Source organism: Otolemur garnettii, unplaced genomic scaffold, assembly GCF_000181295.1.
Source record: "Otolemur garnettii isolate 467f Iridium unplaced genomic scaffold, OtoGar3 scaffold00069, whole genome shotgun sequence".
NCBI lineage: Eukaryota > Metazoa > Chordata > Mammalia > Primates > Galagidae > Otolemur > Otolemur garnettii.
Genome location: NW_003852464.1, coordinates 5,654,293 through 5,677,122, shown reverse-complemented (window position 1 = coordinate 5,677,122; position 22,830 = coordinate 5,654,293). Strand labels below are relative to the sequence as shown.

Below are 22,830 nucleotides of genomic sequence, written 5' to 3'. Positions count from 1 at the left end.
TTTCTCTTCAAGTCCCTTGCCCACCCTGAGATGGGATCACTTGTTCTCTTCTTGCTAATACATTTGAGTTCTCTATGGATTCTGGTTATTAAACCTTTTAAATGGGTTTGTTTCACTTTTTAAAAAGTAGATGTGCATCCTTGTATTCATGACTGTAGATAATTTCACTGTATGGGCCCCCTGGTTATCTTTTTATCTTTGAACCTGAGCTCTCTTAGCCTACCCAGCCCCTGGTCAGAGCCAACTCTAGTGGGACCTGTGATGATTTTTGTTGTTGTTGGGGGAGTCCATGATGATGGCAGTATTCATGATAAGGAGCTGCTTGGCTGATGGGTTTCCTTGGCATACACCAAAGAGATGTATGTGATTGGCTTAGTAAATACTGAAATAGGATGTGCGTTATCACTGAGAGGACTGAAACTCAGGAAAGAAAACCCTCCCAGTAAAGGGGCCAGGCTTTGAAGATAAAGTACCCACATTCTATGGAACACTTGAGGGATTCTGGGTGTCTTCACATGGGACAGCTGGTCCTCACTGATGGGCAAAACTTCTGTGCTTCAGCCCAGAAAATAGAGCACAGCAAATGTTTTTACCTTTCCTCATCCTGCAATTCATTCTTTTCCAGAGGTGATTCTTGGACCTGGCTTCCCTTTAAATCGTATCTGAGGAGCTTTGATAAATGCCAACTCCCATCTCCAACAATAGTGATTTAATTCATTGCTCTGGGGTGGGGCCCAAGCATCAGTCATTTTTTCAAATGCACACGTGATTAACACGTATCTGGAGTTGCAGGTGAATGCTTTATAGGGATCCTCCTCTTCGTGACGAAGACAGCAGGACACTTTGCTTTGAGTCTAATATTTGTACTGAGGATTTGTTTTTTCAACAGTTTTCGATATTTAAGTGTTTCTAAATTACCACCGTATGAAACTTTTTCTAAGAAAAATGTTCATGCCCTCCTTTTGTAAGTAAGTCTGATTTTTAAATACATTTGGCTTCTTTCCTTAAATACAAGTAGAGTACGTGTTGTTTTTTTCTATTCATTTATTCCTCACAGTTGTTTATTTTGTTCACAGTAATCTATTTTGTCCATCGTCTTTCTTTCCTCCGCAGAATAAGCTCCTTGAGGACAAAGACTTTTAATTATTTTGTTCATTGCTATATCCCCATTGTCAAGAATGCCTGGCACACACTGGGTATTTAATAAATATTTATTAACATTTTTTAACACTAATTTTGATGCATAAATCATAATTCCTATTCACAAGGAGCTTATGATTTATTGGAAAACACAGGCATAAAAATTAATACTTACAGTCCAGTGTTTCTATGGAGGCCAACATATTGGAACTTCTTATTTGCAATAAGAATTGCATTATTTAAATAATGTTGAGGCCTAAAGAAGAAAAATGTCAAGTTTAAGGGAAAGATACTTTTTGAATATTTCCTTTTATTCTTTTATTTATCAGGAAGGAACCTGATATAAGAGGAAAACTAAGGAGTCAATAAGCCAATATTCCAAATAGATTTGGAATTAGATCAGTTACTAAGTGACCTCTTGAAAGTTAAGTCTTGGGGTGTCTGTATTCCCGTCACCACAGTCAGTCCTTTGGATCAGTTGACTTTTTGTAGCTCTTAACTCTTCAGTGTTTTCACTTTGCCACATCCTGTCATTAGGGGAGCCCTTAAATGACCTGTTTTCATCATCCCATTAATCTAAAAATTTTATCCAGATTCATTTTACCTCTCTGGTCATTTCCTATGCTGTTATAGGGATGTGTGCTTTTTTAATCTTGTTATCAACCTCACTTTAAAAAAAATGCCCCCTTTGGGGTTATTTGCTGCTTTGTCTAACACCATGTCCTATGCTACCGTTCCGTGCATGCTAATACATACACACACACATATCACTGATGATCATGAACGAGTCTGCATTTGGACCCGATTCAGTATAACATATTTAAAAATTCTTTCCAAGGGGTGCACTCGGTCTGGCATTAAGTGAAGCTCAGTATCTTAAATCCTAGGAGATTGCAAACTTACTCTGTTGCTTTGGAAACCTAAACCCGTGTGGAATACTTAGATACAAAGTCACGGAGAAGATGAACTTCTCATATTGTATTTATCTGGCAAGCATTTATTGACAACCCATTACTCTGTGCAGAGTGCTTTAGTGGAATATGAAAGTTGCTTAAAGAGTCAAAGTCTCAATCCTAAATTCTAAGTGGCTCTTCGTTTCTTGGGGAAAGAACAGGAAAGGCACAGGGGATTACCATGAAGCATACTTTGATTTCCTTCACCCTAGATGGCCTCGCAGAGAGGACACCTTACCTTTGAATAGCTTCCAACCACCTTGAGACAATTTTCTCTCATTCTAATGTTATTGCCAGGATATTGCTGTAATCAGATCATTTGACAACACCTGTATCTTAGCAGCCCCAACCTTAATATACCATATAGATCCAAGTGTCAGGATTCTGCAGCTGCACAATTTCACACATATCTCCTGGTGCTAAGTCTTTATGAACAAATAGTATTGACCTCTGGGACGGTGCCTTCTAAGCATTTCTTTCTGGCAGAAAATGGACCATTCTATAGAGAACTTACTGACTATAACAGGAAATTCTTGGTGCTTACCTAGCCAATCTAAAACACTCTAGTTATGTCCAGAACTAATATAGTCTGCTAATACACAGCAGCAGATATAAAGTGTTTTATCACATAGATTTTTTTTCTTTTTCCTCTTCATTTGTTTGTGTCCCATCCTTCCCTGAAAGTTTACCTTAAGTGTTCCCTCTATTATGGGATGGTTTCCAAAATATTCAAATTTCGTCTCAGTTATTTTGAACTCAAGTCTAGTTCATGAAAGTGATAACAATGAGAATATCAATGATAATAAACATAAATACTCATTGTATACTAGGCCATGTTGTACATGCTTTGCATGGAGTAACTCAGGTGATTCTCATAACAACCCCCCAATGTAGGTTGTATTACGATAATACACTTCCAAAATTTGAGACACAGAGAGGTTAAGGAATTTGCTGAAGGTCACACACTTTGTCAGGGATATATCCAAAATCGTGAAGTCTAACTTCAGATTCAGTATCTTGCCTCACTGCCTTTTTCTTAAGAATAGAAAAATGTTAGGTCCTTGTGGCCTATTTTGAGATTAAAAAAAAAAATTCTTAAGACGTCTAGACATGCTTAAGAACTCTGTGAAAGTATCAAGAAGCAAATCCTTAAGAATCATTGAGCATGTCGTCTGTATAATAAAGTCGACCACAAAACCAAAATGAACTTTATGATAATGGTGATGGTCAGAAGATGGTGAAGAAAGAAAATGACTATCCATAAAAAGGCTGAGGTGCCTCAGGACTCATAACAAGAAATTCAGGAAGTGAATAAGCGATGCTCTGTGATCAACAGGGAAGCCCAGGCTTTAAAACGTTTAGGCATATTGATGTAACATATTGGGAATAAGGATTCACGTAGAATAAATAAAAAAACCTTAAGAACTGTTAAGATCTAGATGTGCATATGAAGAGTGACTATATCTACCGTGCCCCTAAATTCTATCCTGAGTTAGATGCTACTCAACAGCCAGAAAAGAGCAAGTTACCCAGACTTTTGTGATGATCAGAATCACCTGAGGTATCAAAATTACAGAATCCCAGACTATTCCCCAGTTTTTGTCAACTAAGAGCGCTATTGCCTCTAGAGGGCATTTGGCAGCACCTAGAGAATTTTGGTTGTCCTAATTGGAGAGGTGCTCCTGGCAAATAGGGGGTGGAGGCCAGAGGTGTGTTCAACAGCCTGAAATGTGCAGCACAGCCCTTCCAATAAAGAATCACGTGGCTCCAAATGTCAACGGTGCAACAGCGCTGAAGTTGAGAAACTGTATGCGGAGATATTGATTTAGGGGTCTGTCACGTGGCTGAGACATCTGCATTTTTATCAAGGGATCCGGGTTCTTCTGATAAAGGATTTAGAAGCTTGGGGATGTTAGTACAGCTGGATGTGTTGAAGAACATCCATGGAAACGAGAATGCTTAAAGTGGGCTTTGGGATGGGGATAAGATGCGAACAAAAGGAGAAGGGAAGGATATTCTAACAGAAGAGCAAATCACACCTAATGGGATCAAAGACAGGCTATGACGTAACACTCGCCAGCAATAAATAGTGTGAATTAATTTCCAAGCAAGCTCTTCTTTGTGCATGGAAGGCCAACTCACACCCAGTGGGACCAAAGACAGGCTATGGGGTAACACCCTCCAGAAGTAAATAGTGAGAATTAATTACAAAGCAACCCTGTCTGCTTCATGACATGGAAGTGCATCTGTTGATAAGTAACTGATAGGCCCTTCTGATGCATGGTGTAGCCCCTAATATGAAGGAAGATAAATTAAAACAGCTCATGTCCACTCTTCTTTACTTCTAATAATCTCTTCCATAAAATATATCAAGAGAGGGGGTAAGAACAATATTTTCTCAGATGTATCTGATTTGATATCCAGCTCTTCCTCTCATTACTCATGTGATTTTAGAGCTAATGACAGGGTTATTAAATGGGTAGTTTCAATGAACTAGCACAAGAAAAGAAATGAACTCAGTATTGGGAATGTAGGAAGCAGTCAGCAAGGGTTAACATCTATTTAATATTTTTTTTATGAAAATTACATTAATCTAAGAGAACGATGATGTTTAAATAAATAGAAAAAAAAAGCAACACTGGGGTTTAAGATGAGGATCACTATTTTATTATCAGTCTTAGCACTTAATTATTTTGCTTGAAAAAGATTGAAAAAATATCATGCTTCGTCGAAATAAGTATTTTCAAATGGCTCCAGGTTTTACACTGGTCACTCTCATGTCTCAAGATTTAAATGTCTTAACACAATAACTAAGAAAATGCCATGAAGGCTATGTTAACCAGTTTGATGAAAATATTTCAAATTGTATATAAAACCAGCACACTGTACCCCATGACTACATTGACGTATACAGCTATGATTTAATACAAAGAAAATGTATTTCTTTATCCTAAACCAATACAAAATGATCCAGATTTTCTGGTTCACGTAATGGGAGTCTCCACTGTGTTTATAAGATAAATAACATGCTGGAGTATGCTTTCTACAAGAATTAGTGATAGTGGCTAGGAATTTACTATATGTGTAAATATACAAAACATATCGTGTATTGCAATATTGATCATCGATCTTTACAACTATTCCAATGAGTAGGGTTCCATGGAACACAGTTTACAAACCTCTGGCTAGGATTAAAATGTATTGCCAGCTTGTAGATGTGCACGTTCTGTGGTAGGAGATGAGGAAGCTCACTCTAGTTCAGATAGATTATGTCAATTGTTTTCCTTCAAATAGTGCGCGGACCCTCCTTCATGGTCAAGTGGTAGGTTAGTCTGGCATGACTTTCTCTTCCCCAAATCATCTTGACTCTTTCAAGATATCTGCAAATTGATTGCTTAAAGATTTGTTCCAGGATCCTCCCGAACCATAGAGTTGAGGTAAATTCATCTCTGCATTTGTAAGACCCATCTAAACCCCTTCTTTTACAAGACATGGGCATGACAGTTACTCCCACAGATTCAGACTCCAGAGCCTAATTTCAAAATGAGCCCTTCTGTAGCTGTGGCTGTTCATATTTGTTTCTTTTTCCACCAAGAATATACTAGCTTCTGGGACGGCTTATCAGTTAGTATATGTGAAATGAACACAATTGATTTTACAGCTTAAACTAAACATTATTAAGAAAGATAAATCTGCTGGGGGGTGGAGATTACAGAGGAAGTAACACCATGACCAAAAAGAATGAAAATCACCTCTTCTTTTATTCTTAGGACTGGTTAGGCATTTTAGTTATTATTCGTATGCATTTTTATTGCATCTTTACTATATGCCGAGTACCTTAACAGTAATCGAGGACCCTATCCATCTGGCCATATAGCAGGATAAAAACAGCAAGAGCAGTGGCCTTGGGGCGGAGAATGCCTGGTAGTGCAGAGATCAGAGTGGCCGGGGAAGACTCAGATGGGTAGACGGGGGGGTCAACAAGGTCAGATGATGTTGCCTAGTAATTATCCTGGGATCATTGATTATTTATGATATTCCCCTCTTACTCTCAAAGCTGCTCTGGTTTGGATGATACATTATTTGGCGATTCTAGGCTGGTAAGTAACTTTTGCACTTTGAGAGATGAGGAGCCAGCCACAGAGGGTTTGGTCAGGAGAAGGGTAAGACAGGACGTAGGTTTTACCGGGATCAGGTAGTCTTTGGTGTTGCGAATGGAAGATTGGGGCGAGGTGGCAAGTGTGTGTGACAACAGGGAAGCCAGATAGGAGCCCACAGGACTGTCATTCTAGATCATGCAGTGTAGCCACAGATTGAGTTGTGTGACTTGAGAATATGCAGCTTGCCGGTGGTGGAAACGGAAGGAAGGTCGGTTCTCTTGACCTCCTGTGTTCCTTCTACCATGCGCAGTTGCTCTCTTGGTTTAAACTCAAGATTCAATGGAATTCCCCATCAGTTCTGTTCAGGACTGTGAAGCCTCCTGTCTGATGCCACAACTCAGTTCCATCCTCCTTCCATTGTGAAAAATAGACACAAAACAGCTCCCTTTTTAGTTTTTCCCATGAAATAGCTCACTTTTCATATATTAACCGGGAGTTTTAGGCCTTTCTACTGAACCTCAGTATTTACGCTTTTGGCTCACATAATCTGTCCCGAATAATGAATTTCACATGTTCAGTCTATGCCTGTTAATTCATGAATGTGCCACGTAAGCTCATAAGCTAGAGTGGCATCTAAGGACAGATGTGAATATAAATTTTATGCCTGCTTAAATAGGAGCATACGTATTAATGGGAATTACATGGCTTTCCAAAAGTCTAAATATATCTGTAGGGAGAATTTTTAAATTTTTCTTGCATGTTATTTCCACTTGATTCTTACTGCATTTCTGCAAGATTCATTCTCAATTTTGATCCTTACTTTCCTCAGTTAAAGTGGATAACTGGGAGGAAGAACACTCTCAGGTTTTATACAGTCCACTGCGATTAAATCGGTGAGAATGTGCAAAAGACCTTGTGGTATGCATGAACGTAGATCACGCTTTAAATATGTGTACTTGATATGGGGTACAGTGCAAAAATGCGTATTTATGTACATGATATTTTAAGTAGCCTGTATGCCCTTTAGGACTTAGCCAGGGAATAAAATCAAAATTTGTCTTCTTTCTACTAGACCCCAATTCCAGCCACTTTGGCATCCAACAGAGCAAATACAGTACCACATATCACTTCTGGGAGCAAAATCGGAATAAGCTAAGTTGTAGGGAATTTGTAAGAAATGGGTAGACACAAAGGTATTTTGTGATACGTAATGTAACTCAAGGCACTATTTGTTGTCTGGATGATTTTTCTGTTGCACATATATACTTGAGAGTTCTGAACATCATTTTTTTCTTCCATCTTCAAGTGTCCATCCCATGTTTGAAGGCTTGTATTCTGTAGTATAAAAACGAGTCAGCTGGCTATTGTAGGGATTCATCCTACTCTATAGGGTAGGAACTAGGAACCCATATGCAGCGTGTTATGGGAGTCCCACCCATTTTCTGTTGGGTGTGTGAGAAGGACGGCAGATGTGTCTGGGTGCCCACATCTGGGTATATGAGAAGCAAGAAAAACCACAGTGGATTGTTGAAAGTTAAAGGAGAAAAAGAGATGAAAGAAGGAAATAGAGTTGTTTTGAACTTGGATATTCAAAATATTTAACAGCCTCTTTGACTGCCACTCAGACCACTCCTCTTGGACATGTTCAACCAAGTACCAGGGAAGTGGTGTCTGTCCTGATTACGATGGTCTACAGGAAAAAAAAAGTTCTAAAAACCTCAAATTCTATTTCAGTGGTCTAGTCTAGACTGTTATTTTTAATTTCATTTCAGAAAAAATACTTAGATTTTTTTCAAATTTTTAAACTCGGCTTCTTGCAAACCAGGACTCAAACTTGATACATCAGAACCAAGATTAATATGTGTATACAAACAGTTTTTGTGGATTTGTATGTGACACTGGGGTACAGGGATTTGTGTGTGAAGATTTGTAAAGGATTACCTATGGCCTACTATGTATTTCTTATTTGAACTCCTGCATCTATTATAAAAGTCACTTCCCTATTTTAGTTATTTGAACTCCTGGTGGGGCCTAGTGGAACAAATAATCCAAAATAGTGGATAATCCAAAAATGCCATTTATATTTGGCTTCGGAATACATTACCAGATGTTACTCTAGCAGATTTCCCTTCCTAATTAGGCCTCACTTAAAGTAGGAGTTAATTTTGTCTTCATTAGCTGTTTCCAAATCAGCAGGGGGAGGCAAGGAGGAAGCCCAGGGCATGCTGGGTATTTGGGGGAAGCTGGCCCAGCGCTCCAAGTCGGCAGTAGATTGTGCTGGAAGAATGAGTTCAAATACAGGTAGTCAAGATGATGGACATATACCCTAAAAACGCTTATAAGCCCCTTCTTGAATTCATGAGTATTCCTCAATTCTTTTTCTTTCTGTTAATTATGAGTGCAAAACAATTCCATAACAGGAATTGGGTGAATGGTAATGTGAAATTTTGTGTCGGAAAAAAAATAGAGGCTCAGAGAAGTTAAGTGACCTCTCACACAGATTGATCTCTGAGTAAACAGTACCTAAGATCCTGAAACTGATTAATGAATGATAAGAAGAGCCCACTACTTCCTTCTTATTGATGATTTGAATAATGACGAAGCCAGAACTCTCCTGGCCCAATTCACATTAAGAGAGCCAAGATAATGAAGCTGTGATTAAATGGCTATTAAACTATTTTTATCAAACAGAGATCAAGCAAGTGTGAGAAACCCGGGACACAGAGTGTAATTGCAATTCTACAAGATGCAGGAAAAATTACTAGCATAAGCAGGGCATGGGCCTTTCATAATAGCCTGGCTTTAAAAATCTCTGGGATACCACATGCAATGTTCACTTTGACTTTCTCCCTTCAGGTGTTAGTTAGCATCTTCGAGTCTCTCGTCTCCTCCTTGATGTAGTGGGTCTATTCACCCTCTGTGTGCAGCTGGGTGAGTGGAATGCATATCTGCCCCACCTTGTATAACCTTTTATACAAGGTTGGGAAATCCTTTTATCAACTGCTCACAAAGGAGGAAGGCCCAGAGGGGTCCAGAATTGTAATTTTGAGGCAGCCCTGGGCACCTAGAAGGGCAGAATCTATTTTCTATAATCTGTACCTTTTCAATGATGTCACACTAGTGCAGGTCATTCATAGAGGGGCCAGCAGCCCCACAGAGCAGTGATGAGCCTTCTAATTTTGAAGACTCTTCTAAACTACCGTTTATTAATGACACGGCAATGCCTAGGAATTGTTGTGGATTCTAAATGTTGCGTTGTATTCTAAATAATGCACAGATTCTAAATACACGGTGTATTATCTGTCGCTGGAAACTCTTTACCCCTTGAGTGAGTTTTTATTGAGGTGCCTTCTTTCTTCCTGAAGGGCCCTTGGAGAGTAAGGCGTTACAGTCACACAGACCTTTACTTAGGTCGGAAGAATTGCACTGTGTAAGGGGGAACCCTATGTTGACACCCACCGTGGGAAATACTGTTTGATAGCCACAGAGCTCCACCGTGGAAACGCCTGTTGGCCTGTTTTCTACCTTCCCCTTCCCTCTGCTGCCCGTCTCAAGACTGAGCTTAGCCCTGTAGCCACACATCACTCCCAACTGGTGACCCGACCTTTCCTCTTCACTTCTCTGTCTTACTTTTCCTGGCTCCTTAAAACTTGAATGGCGCAGACAAGTTGGTTTTTGTAAAAATAGTAATTTCAGACAATTAAAAAGCAGCATCCGAGCCAAGTCTTTGGAAGGGCATCTTGCAGTGTCATCTTCCTGACTGATGGGTGTCCATACGCTGTCACCTGTGAACAGACGTGTGTTAGTAGGCCAGTGTGCTTCATCTGCAGTGACTTTGATTTATTTGCTCTGTAAATTGGGACTGAAGCAATAATGGAAAGTGACATTAATTGTTTCACGGAGTCCTCTTTGTCACATCCATTGCCTACTCTGGGGTGTTTGGTGAAACTTGCGCTAAACTAATTGAAATTACCACGGTGAGGGGCGAAGTCCATTCAACTTTACCTACAAAGAATATCTGGTGAGCTTCAGATACACAAGCATCATTAGTAAATACCACACTTTCTTTCCAGCCTTATGTGATTAAAGAAAACACAGAGACTTTGAAACAGTAACATTTTATCCTTCTTTAATTCAAGAAAAAACTTTATTAAAATAAATGGTCTCGAACATCTCTCTGAGTCACCCAAGTATAAGGATGATAATAAAAATATTTAATAACCATTTCTAATGAACACCAGCCCTCTCTACCCACATACCCCAACACACACACACACACACGTACACACACACACACACACGCCCACCATGCCTATTTCTCATTCCACAAATCCTCCACTCCCCTCCCGTAGAGAGAATTAAAATAGTTGGTGGCTTAATCAGATCTTATAAATTAATTATGACATTATCAAGCTCCAGTATTTCTGCCATTGTATTAGGTATACATTCACACAGACTTATTAAAAGAAATTGAAGAAAACTAGTTAATTTAAGTGTTCTTTGTCATTTTTGACTTGATTGGAATTATCGTAGTTTGTTTACACTAGGGATAGAGCTAAGGAACTATTGTATTAGATGATTGAAGGCAAATAGCAGCTTGTAGTATTGCTGGAAAGCCAAACACAAGATTTAAATCGGAGTAAACAAAATTATCCATTTATTGGTAAGCATTCTTAACTATTTTCTTGAGCTGAGTTTGAACTTCAGTGAAATAAGCCTTTTAGAAAAAGGAGACATCTGGAAAAAACATCAAGCTTACTAAAAAGTGCATGTATGTGTCTGTGTGTGTATATATGTTTGATATATTTTCAAAAATTATTTTCTTAGATAACATGGAAATATTTATAGTCGTGCAAGTCTCATGCTTTTGAGATGCCTTAAAATAATATATATTTAACTTAAATGTAATTTTATTCAGAATAGCTAACTGAATTTGGTTTTTTCCATGTGGGAAAATCTAAAAAGGGGATATTTAAACTCTTTGGATGCCAGATAATGCTTCTGAACAGAAGATAAGGGAAAATCATTTCAATATCTTTGTTATTATGATGACATGAACACAGTCCTTCAAAAGGTATAGTGGAAAGATGATAGATTAAAGAATTGGGGCCCAAATCATTTCAATAACTTTATTGTTATGATGACAAGGACAGAGTCCCTCAAAAGATGAAAGGTGGCAGATTGAAGAATTGGGGCCAAGGGCGTTCAGTACCCTTGAATTATTGAATTAGGCAATTTGGATTTTAAGGCCTCGGTCAGTTTATGAAAGTAGGTGGCACCATCTTGAAGTGCACAGTTTAGCCCTTTTGATTAAAAATTACCTCCTGCATTAAAGTCTTAAACTCCATGTAGTTGTCACACCACATTGTGCCTAAAATTTTTGACTTACAACCTCAAATCCAGGGCTTTATGGAGATGCATCATGCAGTTTTTAAAAATGCCCATTGAAGTCCACTGTGAGTACAAATGGCTCTTCTTGGCCTCTTGAATCCAAAAGAGAAAGAAGTCTATAGTTTTACCCCTGGGTGGAGACTGATCAGTCATGAGGGGAAAACAATTTTTATGTGAAAATAGAATGTATACGTGATAAAGGCCTGCCTAATTTCTCTAGTAATGCAATTTGATTTTCTGATTAGCTGTCTTATTCTGTGATTCTTGTAATTTTGTCAGGTCAATTAACTGGAGTTCAGTGCTGGAGAGAAGGGAAGTGTGGGCACTGCTGGCTTCATTAGATGTCAGCAGTTAGGTGCGTTTTGTAATAAAACCTGTGTGGGATAATTTAGCCCATATTGTTAATGTCATAGCATACAGAACTTGGAAAAGCAGATTTGGAAGCAGTTGGGAGAGATGTCAGGGAGACAAATAAATAAAATTGGACAAACAACATGAAGTGCCAAAAAAAGAAAAAGAAAGTGATCTGGACGGCGTATATTGTTGGCGATCAACGTAGATCAAGGGATTATTCAATAAGAAATCCTTAACTTCCCAGCATTGGTGCCTGTTGGTACCAGTTGTCCCTACCCATAGGCCATATAACAAATTGCTCTGTAAACAAAATACATAAGCTCCAGTTTGGAAATCCTTGAGACTTTTGGTACACAGTAGTGAAATAAATATTGTCTTTTATAATAAATTGTTTACAGCCTCTTCCTTTCCACTGCAGAGTTCTTAGAGGGACAGGTTTTGTCTTGGTTTTCGTTGGGTCTCTGACAACTTACATGGTGCTGGCACAGCGTAGATGTTCAGAAATGTTTGTGGAATGAATGGCTGAAGATTTGTTGTCTCAGGTCGTGTGGGAGGGCGGGAATCTGGGAGGCGAGAAAACAAGTTAGAATGCATTTATAGGAGCCCTCACTCAAGTGTTGTTGTACCCCTGGCCACTGCCTTAAGTGAAGGCGTTTAAGACACACTTCAAAGCAAATCTCTACTTAGTGACTGATCAAATAAAAAGGAGTCACAGTAGTTTGAGAGTTGAAGTCTGAAGATTGTTACCCAAACTAAAGTCAACCAATAGCAATTTTGCTGTGAAGGGTCCGAAGTTTCAGCTTTAGAGATGAGGGAGCTATTACAAAGTAGAAATGTCCAGTCGGCGGTTAGAGATTTATGGCTAAACTTGGGAGAGATGTCAGGGAGAGAAATAAATAAATGATTTTGGAGTGTTCACTGATGAGATTATAATTGAAACCATGAAAGTGTATAGTTTCTTGTAGAATCGTTTCAGTTTCTGGTGCTGTTCAAACACCCAGGGTTTATCTAAACATTTGGAGGGGGGGTATGCTATACTAGAGATCTAAACACTATATCTCAAGATGAAATAGATGATGGTTAAGATTCTCTCAAGCCCTGAGAGTCTCCAAATCATCTCTTTTAGTCAGGGAAAAAGACATGGGCAGGTGGAAAATGTGAACAAGACAGTCCTATACATGGTTTTAAGCACTGACATAGCAAATTGTTACATTGGATGGCTCAACAATCAGAGATGGGTGCAGTAGAGGTCTTCATTCATTGTGTGGTTTGGACCAGAAATGAATTTGGGGTTTGAGGAAGACATGGTCTTTGTGTCCTGGAGTGGGCACATGGGATTCCACGTGGGGTTGACTCATGTGGCCAAAGAGATTCCGCCTCTGCTGAGGAATAGTGTTACCTCCATCCCGGTGTCAATTTGCTCACGTCGTCTTCTGTTATTTTTTTCTGTTTTTGCAGAAGATAGATGAGGAGAATGAGGCAAACTTGCTAGCAGTCCTCACGGAGACACTGGACAGTCTCCCCGTGGATGAAGACGGATTGCCCTCATTTGACGCGCTGACAGATGGAGACGTGACCACCGACAACGAGGCCAGTCCCTCCTCCATGCCTGAGGGCACCCCCCCGCCTCAGGAGGCAGAAGAGCCATCTCTAGTAAGAACCCTTCTACTGTTTCGTGGGAGCCGGAGTTGCCTCTGGCCACCCTCTGCATGGGTCTGATGTCATAACAATAAGGTTCAGATTTTTAATTTAGTCTGAGGCCAAAACAATCCCCAAGCACACTCAGAGTCGCAAATTCTGTGATTCTCTGTTCCAAAGTATTGATGACACGGGTCTCTATGTACAGCTGATCTTACTGCATTTTTTTTCCTAACTATCTTTTGCTGTTTATGTGCGTGTATTTTCATTTCTTGATGTTATTGATGTTCATGATAAAAACTTAGAAAATGTTGACAACTAAAAAAGAAGAGACTAAACATTCACCTGTGATTGCAGATAGCCTCTCATATAAAAATGACTGAAATTTCTTTGGGTTTATGATATATCGTGAACTTGTTGGTAGAATTTTAAACATGTGCATAATGGTCTTGGTTCCACAGTATTTTATCATATGGAGAAGTTCTAATTTTTTAAGCAATGCCTTATGGGTGCATATTTACAGGGTTTTTTCCCTTATATTTTTCACTATTATGAATTATGTGTTCATTGACATATTTTCAATTTTATTCTTACACATGCAATTATAGAGAATTGGTAGATCAAACAAACAAACAAACAACCAAAGAATTGGTAGATCAAGGGATATGCAATATTTTAAGACTGTGGATCCATATTTGCTATAAAGATTGAAAATAATAGCACATTGGCAACCTAAGTTACTTAAATGTTTGCTAGGCAATGAAGACTTAATTTTCTTTTCAATGCAGTGCTCGATTGGAATTTCATTAGTTCTAAGACACAGTTTACCTTCTCATCTCTGATAGCCATTTGTCATTTGCCGTAAATCTGAATTAAGAGCACGCTGGGTAAATTATGGAATGCCATGCTCCAAATGCTAGCACTGTGTTGGCATGCCATGTAGAGGCTGGTCCGTGTTAAAAGAACTCCACACAAACCAGTGGAGAACCTACTTGTGTTGCTATGCCCTGTGGGGCTTCTGCTCTGGAGGAGAATGTCCCGTAATCAGTTGTCACCTATTTATTCTCTACTGTCTCCATTTGTCCGTGTCACTAGTTTTGTCCCATAGCACAGGCAGTCCCTGAGTTACAAACATCCAACTTACGTACAACTTGCACTTGTGAACGGGGGCTGTGATAGTCAGGCCCTGAGTTACAAGCATCTGACTGATGTGCCACCTGTGCTTATGAACAGAGACTATCACAGGCAACAGGGAATTGTACCCATCCTGACTTAAATACAAATTTAACTTCAGAACAAACCTATACAGAACCTGTCTTGTTTGTAACAGGGTGACTGCCTGAATGGACTCTGCTGTCTTTGCTTTGATACTAGACTGTTTCATTGAAGTGGGAGGAGGTGTTGGCCCAGAGATACACTCATGTCAGGACCACGTGGTTCCTGAGGGTCCTGCAGGCAAATGAGGAAATGGGTCAAGAGACGGTGAATGCTTTGCAGTGACAGAACCCACATCTCCTGATGTACCAGCGGGGACTCTATCAACTTCCAAATCCTTTTTGTCCTTTCTGAAATCCGTGATAGCCACTCTTTTCTCCCCAAAATTCTTTCAATCAGTCAATTTATAAACTTGGCTGTAAAACATGGTTCAAGGCACCCCAAAGTCTTTCACTTATTGGACTTATTTGAGTTTTTGAAGGGGAAATGTGTATCTATTTTCCACTCTCCATTCCCAAGTCTTCATGTAGCTAGGCAGCTATTTAATTTTTTTACCTCACCTCGTAGTAGAGATTTGGCAGTTGATTTAGGATGATCTTTCTGCCTTACCAAAAAAAAAAAAAATTAAGAAAAACAATACCTAGTTTAATTTACTACACGATCCCTTATGGTTGAATGTTTAGGTTTCCTTTCTATTTTTGAGCATTGTGAATTATATAATTGACATGTTTGCATTTTTGTGCTTGGTGCATACAATTCTGCAAATAGACTCGGGGAGAAAGGAAATATGGTTCATAGTTGGCAGTATAATGCCAAACTTTTTCATACTTTGTTAAAAATATGTTTCCTTTAGCACTCTTGTGCTAAGGTGTGATATAATTAAAGAGTGATAGAATTAATTTTTATCATTATAATGAATTAATTTTAAGTTTAACATTTTAATGACTTATCCTGATGCTTAAAAGATGCATAACTTTTTTTTTGCTCTTCCCCTCCCCTGGTAATGTTTCCAGCTTAAGAAGCTCTTACTGGCACCGGCCAACACTCAGCTAAGTTATAATGAATGCAGTGGGCTCAGTACCCAGAACCATGCAAACCATAACCACAGGATCAGAACAAACGCCACAGTTGTCAAGGTACAGATTTTAACTTTCTAATGCAAGGAGGAGGGAACAAAGGGATTTTGCCTGAAATTATAAAGTGAACAATAGGTTTATATGCTGTTCATTCCTGTAGGACCCTGCTGCTGCTTCATGCTGGTGAATCAGATTATGAAATGGTGGGGGGGGGGGATCCCAAAGCAGCACTTGAGCCACTTGAAAGTGGGCAGAGCTCATTTATGCATTGCCTTTGGGTGTTTGCAATGGCAGTGCCCCTGTCTGTTACTCCTGGCCACATTATTAAGACATGCAGCAGTGTAGGCTACAATATCATTTGCTGATAGGTTGGTATTAGCTACGAGTGCCTTGAAGATGCAGGATGTTTTGCCAGCTGTCTAACCTGAGAAAAATTGCTTCTGGAGTCACCGTGAAAGATCTCTCTCTGCCATTAATTGGGTAGAAGGCTGGCAGTGGCATAATTCGGTTAGCAGGCTGTATTAAACAATGTTTGTCTTGCCATTCACCGCAAGTGCAAACGGGGCATCAAGGGGTACTTAAGAGACTTCTGAGTACTGGGCCTCAGCAATCAGCTGCAAATTAAGGTTTAAACCAGCTTATTTTTTTTTTTTTTATCCCTGGTAAAGGCGCTGTAGGGCCTTGTTAGTTACATGTTGCTGAGTAGGAACATTGAAATGTAGGAGAAATGAAATAAAAAGCTGCCGAAATGTCATTTAGGAATTTTAAATGTAATTTTCTTTTCTTGTTCTGCAAACAATTATTCACAGCTCATAGATCTAGTACACTTAGACTGAACACTTCATTGAAAATCTCATCTCTTCAGAAAACCTATATCCATTCCGATAAGGTTCAGTTCACTAATTTTAGCTTTCTCGATGCCTTGGTTTTAAGACTGAGAATTCATGGAGCCACAAAGCGAAGAGCATTTGTCAACAGCAAAAGCCACAAAGACGTCCCTGCTCAGAGCTTCTCAAGTATCTGACCACAAACGATGACCCTCCTCACACCAAACCCACAGAGAACAGAAACAGCAGCAGAGACAAATGTACCTCCAAAAAGAAGTCCCACACACAATCACAGTCGCAACATCTACAAGGTAGGCTGGGGACCACATCGCGCTGCTGGCGACAGTGCCAGAGGCAAAGGCAGCCAGAACAAGGTCTGAGAACGCAGAACCTTCTGGCTTCCATCCCATCAGAATCTCTCTGGAAAGGGAATTCAGCACTTTATCATTGGAGAAGGGGGAAAACTCCTTCCTCGGGTACATGTTGCACGTATCCTATTCAGCTGATACGCGGTCTAATTCAGCTGATACACAGTCTAATTCACAATCACCTAAAGGCACCCGAAATGTTAGCCGGGTGGGGAGGAATTCAACGTCACATGAGGTTTACAGGAATCTCTGAATTGCTGAGATAATTGAAGTTATGTGCAAGCTGAGCTAACCAATTCATTAAAGAGCTTTTATTTTTTCTCCTCCAGTAATGGAAAAAATGAAGCATTGCTGATTTGCTGCGTATACCTTAAGCAGTCGTAAATAGTATTTATGCAGCCTGTCCTGATTATTAAATGCATTCTTCTTCTTTTATTCAGACCACATGCTATGCTCACAGATTTTATTTGGTAAATAAGGATTTGGAAATTCCTGATTATTTTTTTCTTTCTATTTAAAAAAAAAAAATTGCTGAGATGAAGCTAAACATCTGGGTTGATTTTTATCATCTCCTTCCATTGCTAGAAGGCGGAGGTTTCTCGGGCAGATCAAGATGATTTGGGGAAGCCCTCTCTTGGAAAAGACATAATTTTCTTTCTTTCTGGTTCTTCCTTCTCAAAATGTGGTAGTCCTAGAGGTCCCAAGAGCACTTGTTGGAAGTAGCTGTTGCTTTAAAATGTGCCAGCTTCTGCTTTAACTCTACTGGGAACATAATGGTCAATGTTGGCATATTCTTAAGTTACGATTATAAATATCTGCTTCTTCTCTTTCTCCTTCTGTTTCCCCAAGTTCCCCCGTTAGCTGCAGATTGATATGCTCTGTCCTTGCTTTGAACCACGGTCACTGCACATTTGTTTGCTGTTGATGCTGCTGATTTTAATAAGTATTATCTTTTCCAATGCGTTGAATTTACCTTCCTTATCCCTACATCACCATGAGCCCAGAATTTTCAGGAACCTTCCTTTAATATTTTAAATTGGCTCTCAATTAGTTTTTTCCTGGTAGATATCTCAAGTCCACCATCTACTGCTTGCTGTCAGTTTAGCAAAATGGACCCAGTTCTCTCAAAGATCTCTTTGCCCTGATTGGGTCTTCATCACAAGCTCTGTTGTAGTTTCTCCTAGAGCAGGACCACTGTGCTGTGGGCCTCATTGGTGACCAGAGAGGGAGGGAGTGGAATAATTTCCGGGCTGCTCTCCATTTTTCCCTGGCCATGCATTCGTTTTCTGTAGCTGAATTTAAAGTCCTGAGCTCAATGTAGCCCTGGAATCCGTGACCGCAGCCTGGTAGCTCGTGTTTTAAAGCTCTTCAATGCTTTATTGTTTATTGGTTGGTTTTGTTTTGTATATTGTTTTTAATTGATCTTTTCTGGATTTTTGAGGGCATTTTATATTTTACACCCACTCACCCATAAATATTACTGAAAACTTTTAATGAATCATGGCTGTCAAGAATTAAATGGGTCCCTCTGGAGGGACCATTCCCTAGATAAGAACAGTTCTATATAGATTTTTTTCTAAAGGCACACATCTGTGGCAAGGTATAGAAAACAGAATGAAGCCTGTTGACCAATAAATAAATAAAATTAAAAAAATTTATAGTTATGAAAGGCCTAAAAGAAAGGAGACATGTTAGCTGTTCATAATTAATGAATATTCTGCTTCAGTAAGGTGACCAGATTTTAACATTGGTAAAGTGGGACACCATTGGCCGGGGTGGGGGTGGGGGTGTTCTTAATTAAAATTTGGTCTATATGGAGCAACACAAATTTTCATAGAATGCAAAAATAGTATTGTAATATATATATATTTTAATTTCAACATAAGTACAATTCACAAATATAATACATTAAAAAAAATTGTGTATAGGGTAGCGCCTGTGGCTTAAAGGATTAGGGCGCCAGTCACCTGGGCGACCTTGCCCAGGAGGGGAGTAGGGAGTTTACATTAGCCTTTCCATTTCCAAATGAAGTTATGTTAACCTCTTCATTCCCAAATGGAGTTACATTAACCTTTTCAGCAGCCAAAAACCATATACTCCCTTCCCATTCTCTTGCTGTTCCCTAGCTTGTCATGCATTCTTTCCAAAAATCGGGAGTTTTTTAAAACACCTGCAGGACGCGGGACAAATTGTTAAAAATAGGGACTGTCCCACCAAAAGTGGGACGTCTGGTCACCTTATGCTTCAGAGATTATTTAAATTATAATTCAAAATTTAAAAGTAGAAAATATATGAATATTTAGCTCTACTAACTAAGGTTCTACTGAAGTTATCTTTCTTAATGTGTTGTATTTTGTTCTCATGAGACTTCGTGTATGTTCTTGGAGTCAGGCTCTTTTCAGTTCCTTAGGGTGCCTTGGCTTGTGTTGATGTCCCATTTATTCATTTTTACATCCAAAAATATCATCATCTGCATGAAAAAGGTGTATTCATGCCCTCAAGGACCCCACCAGTCTCTGCTCCATCAGTCATCTGAACAGTGTGGATTAAACTCCCAGTACGTGAAAATTAATATTCCTAGGAGCATTTGAGGGCCTAGGTTTATCCAGGGGTTGGGTTCTGTGTGCAGTTTGGGGACTGTCCCATCCTATGGCTTTCATGCTTTGGGTCCCATTAAATATGCCTCCTGCTGACTTCTCTCCTTCCATTGCCCTTGACTGTACCTGTGCCCAGCTATCAAAATTTGAAGTCTTCCTGTAAGCATTTCAGACAGGCTACCCTGTCTTCTCAGAACTGGAATTCCGGTGACCGAAGTTCAATAAACATTTATTGTGGGACATACCACATGCTTCATGTCTGGTTATATTTTCTGTAGAACCTGTATGAATTATTAAGCTGAGCACCAAAAAAGTTGATAAAGTTCTCTCATAAAGTTCCCTCTCTTTGAAAGACTCATTATGTTGAACCTACTCAAAAAGTAATGTAAAATCAGCTCATTTATCTCTCTATATGAAAAAGCCAATCAATCAGTGTATCTAATTTGTAAAAGACACCACGAGCTTTATCTTTCTGGATGCACATCAGATAGATGGAATACCATTCACGTGTTTAAAAACACAATCTAAAATTTACAGATTATATATGTTAATACTATTTCTTCAAGTAAAGTACCTAATTTCAGGCCAATTCGGACAGCAACAGTTTTTTTTCACATTTCAAAGGACCTTAATTACAGGGGCTGATTAATTTACTTGCAAGTCTGTTGAAGGGGATTCCTTTTGATAATAGGAGAATTGGCCAACTCTGGGAGTAACGATTTTTATGGCCCTGGGAATATTATTCACCATCTTTGGGTCTCAGTATCTTCTTCCATGAAATAAGAAAATATATTCTCAAGATCTTTTGGGTTTCACCCCTCTTATTTTTATTACATGAATTACTATGTATTGACCTTCTGACCTTTTAACACGAAAAAAATTGACATAAACCTACATACATATAAATGTATCTCCATATATAAGCATAAAGGTAATGTGTGTCCCAAGTTCATTTCTCATCATACTTTCCCCCCAAGATTGCCATGGAGAAGCAATTGAAATTTTGGAGTGAGAAGATTCTTACTCCACCCTTCATTATTGGGAAATGCCTCCTGTAGGAGGTAAGATTTAGGAAAGTACAAAAGGAAATAGTGAGCCCTTTTTACAAGTCTGTAAATCTCTCAACTAATATACATAATATCTTTCTTTAGTTGTCAATCAGATTTGGGGATCAGAACCCCTTTTAAGCCATCTGGGTCAATGCCCAGGATTTGCCATAATCTCTCCATTGATTTTCAGTGAGTGGAATGGTTATTGCTTGAGCTTTGGCCTCATAGAAATAACCTATTCTCGGGGCTAGATATAAAATTATACATTTTAGAAGTAAAATCAACTGAATATTCATAACGTTCTGTCGCCTAGTAGTTACTCTGCTGTTTCCTTGTCTCAACTAACCGTGTACTGTATTCCAAATTAAAACACAAAACATTATTACTCTCCGATGGTATGAGGCAAATTTTGTATCCTTAACAGGGAAGGTACATTTGGGGGAAAATTCTGTTTTTGTATATGTGCTTTTGAATGATAGTTTACTGATGCAAATGTCGTTTGGAGTTTATTTTGACATAATGTCTGACTTTGATCCAATAGTCAGAGATTTTCTTAGTTTAGTCTTAGGAGTTTCCTTGTTGTGTCTCCAACTTGACAGTAATAGAAAGAAAATAAATGTAAAAGAATATATCATAACTAGTCTCTTTTTTTTTTCCCCTTTAGCCAAACCAACTACTTTATCTCTTCCTCTGACCCCAGAGTCACCAAAGTAAGTATTAAGAAATGTAACCATTTTCAGAAAGGGAAGGGGGTTCTAATACATTTGGCTACAGCAACTCCATTTCAGTTTGTTTTTATAAATGTGCCATATCTTCCAGTGACCCCAAGGGTTCCCCATTTGAGAACAAGACTATTGAACGAACCTTAAGTGTGGAACTCTCTGGAACTGCAGGTGAGCCTTACATTTCACTCGGAACTTAGTGTGTGTTTGAGAAAAAAACATTAAAATTAGATAAGAGAGTGTATTCTCTATGTGACTAATGAAATCAACAAGGAGTACAAACAAAACTGGATAAGAAGCTACCTGTAAATATTTTCAGTTGCGTATTAAAAACAAACGAAAAAAGAACTAAAAAATACTGACGTGCTTAAAAAAAAACATGGAGTTATGGGAGAGTTCCTAGGCAGACTTCTGAGTTGACTGCAAATGGTGCTTTTGAATTAAGTGCTTTAGGTTTAGGTACTTGAACCCTACCAGAAAGTGAATCTTAGGATGTCTGAACAAGAAATTCCTTAGCTCTGGCCATTGCTGATAAGGATAAAGGAACAGTGAGTTAAGCAGGATGTTCTCAACCAGAACTATGGTGCCTACATGCACAGTGGTCATTGTGGCTAAGTTTAATTTCACACTTTGAATTTGCTAAATTACCTCCTTATGAAAGGTCTCTTGCATGATTGCATGATTTGGTCAAGCAATAGAGTAATTAATTCTATGGTGTGTTTGTGTGTGTATAGTATGTGTATGCAGGCTCGCATATATGTACATATCTATACAAATGTATCTTTATTTGCAAACACACCCATACACACATATATCCACTTATAAGCATATATATAACATTATTCTTTAAATACATCACCCACACCATTTATGACTTACATATATGATTAGAAATATCTTTTGCGTGTATATTTTGTCTACAGAAGAGGCCTTCTTTTTTGGCTAGTAAAGACCAGTCATTGGTGAGTTTATTTAAAATGTTGGTTGAAGCATGTACAATTTTGTCATTTTGCTTTTGTTTAAAACACATAAATATACATTCAAATATTAGATTTTGGGGAAGAGGGCAGAGACTGTTACCTTGAGTTTAAGTGTGTTGAGGATTGCCTTTCTTTGTACAAACCACACTAATTATGTATCATACATGGTATCCATTTTTCATTTCTTCCTCTTCAATGGGAAAAATTAAAGACTTTTGCATGGTAGTCTGAGTGCAAAGTCTTTCAAAATTTTTATGATTTTTTCCCCCCAAATTTTCTAGTACCACTCATCCACAGCGAATCTGATAGCAGTTCTTTTAATTTTGTCTTTTCAGGCTCGGCGCCTCTGACTCAAGTGGCTAAGGCGCCAGCCACATACACCTGAGGTGGCGGGTTTGAATCCAGCCCGGGCCCACCAAA

The 22,830-nt window shown here is 38.9% G+C and overlaps 1 protein-coding gene across 4 annotated transcripts in view; it reads left to right on the top strand.

The window, feature by feature from the left end:
* Window positions 1-22,830, top strand: part of PPARGC1A (PPARG coactivator 1 alpha) — a 136,773-nt gene that overhangs the window by 42,806 nt on the left and 71,137 nt on the right. For all 4 annotated transcript variants that reach the window (XM_023515347.1, XM_012807462.2, XM_012807463.2 and 1 more), the window contains exons 3-7: window positions 13,397-13,591; window positions 15,805-15,927; window positions 16,801-17,005; window positions 21,373-21,418; window positions 21,528-21,601. In XM_023515347.1, the coding sequence (XP_023371115.1) occupies window positions 13,397-13,591; window positions 15,805-15,927; window positions 16,801-17,005; window positions 21,373-21,418; window positions 21,528-21,601 (643 nt within the window). The remainder of the gene's footprint in view (window positions 1-13,396; window positions 13,592-15,804; window positions 15,928-16,800; window positions 17,006-21,372; window positions 21,419-21,527; window positions 21,602-22,830) is intronic.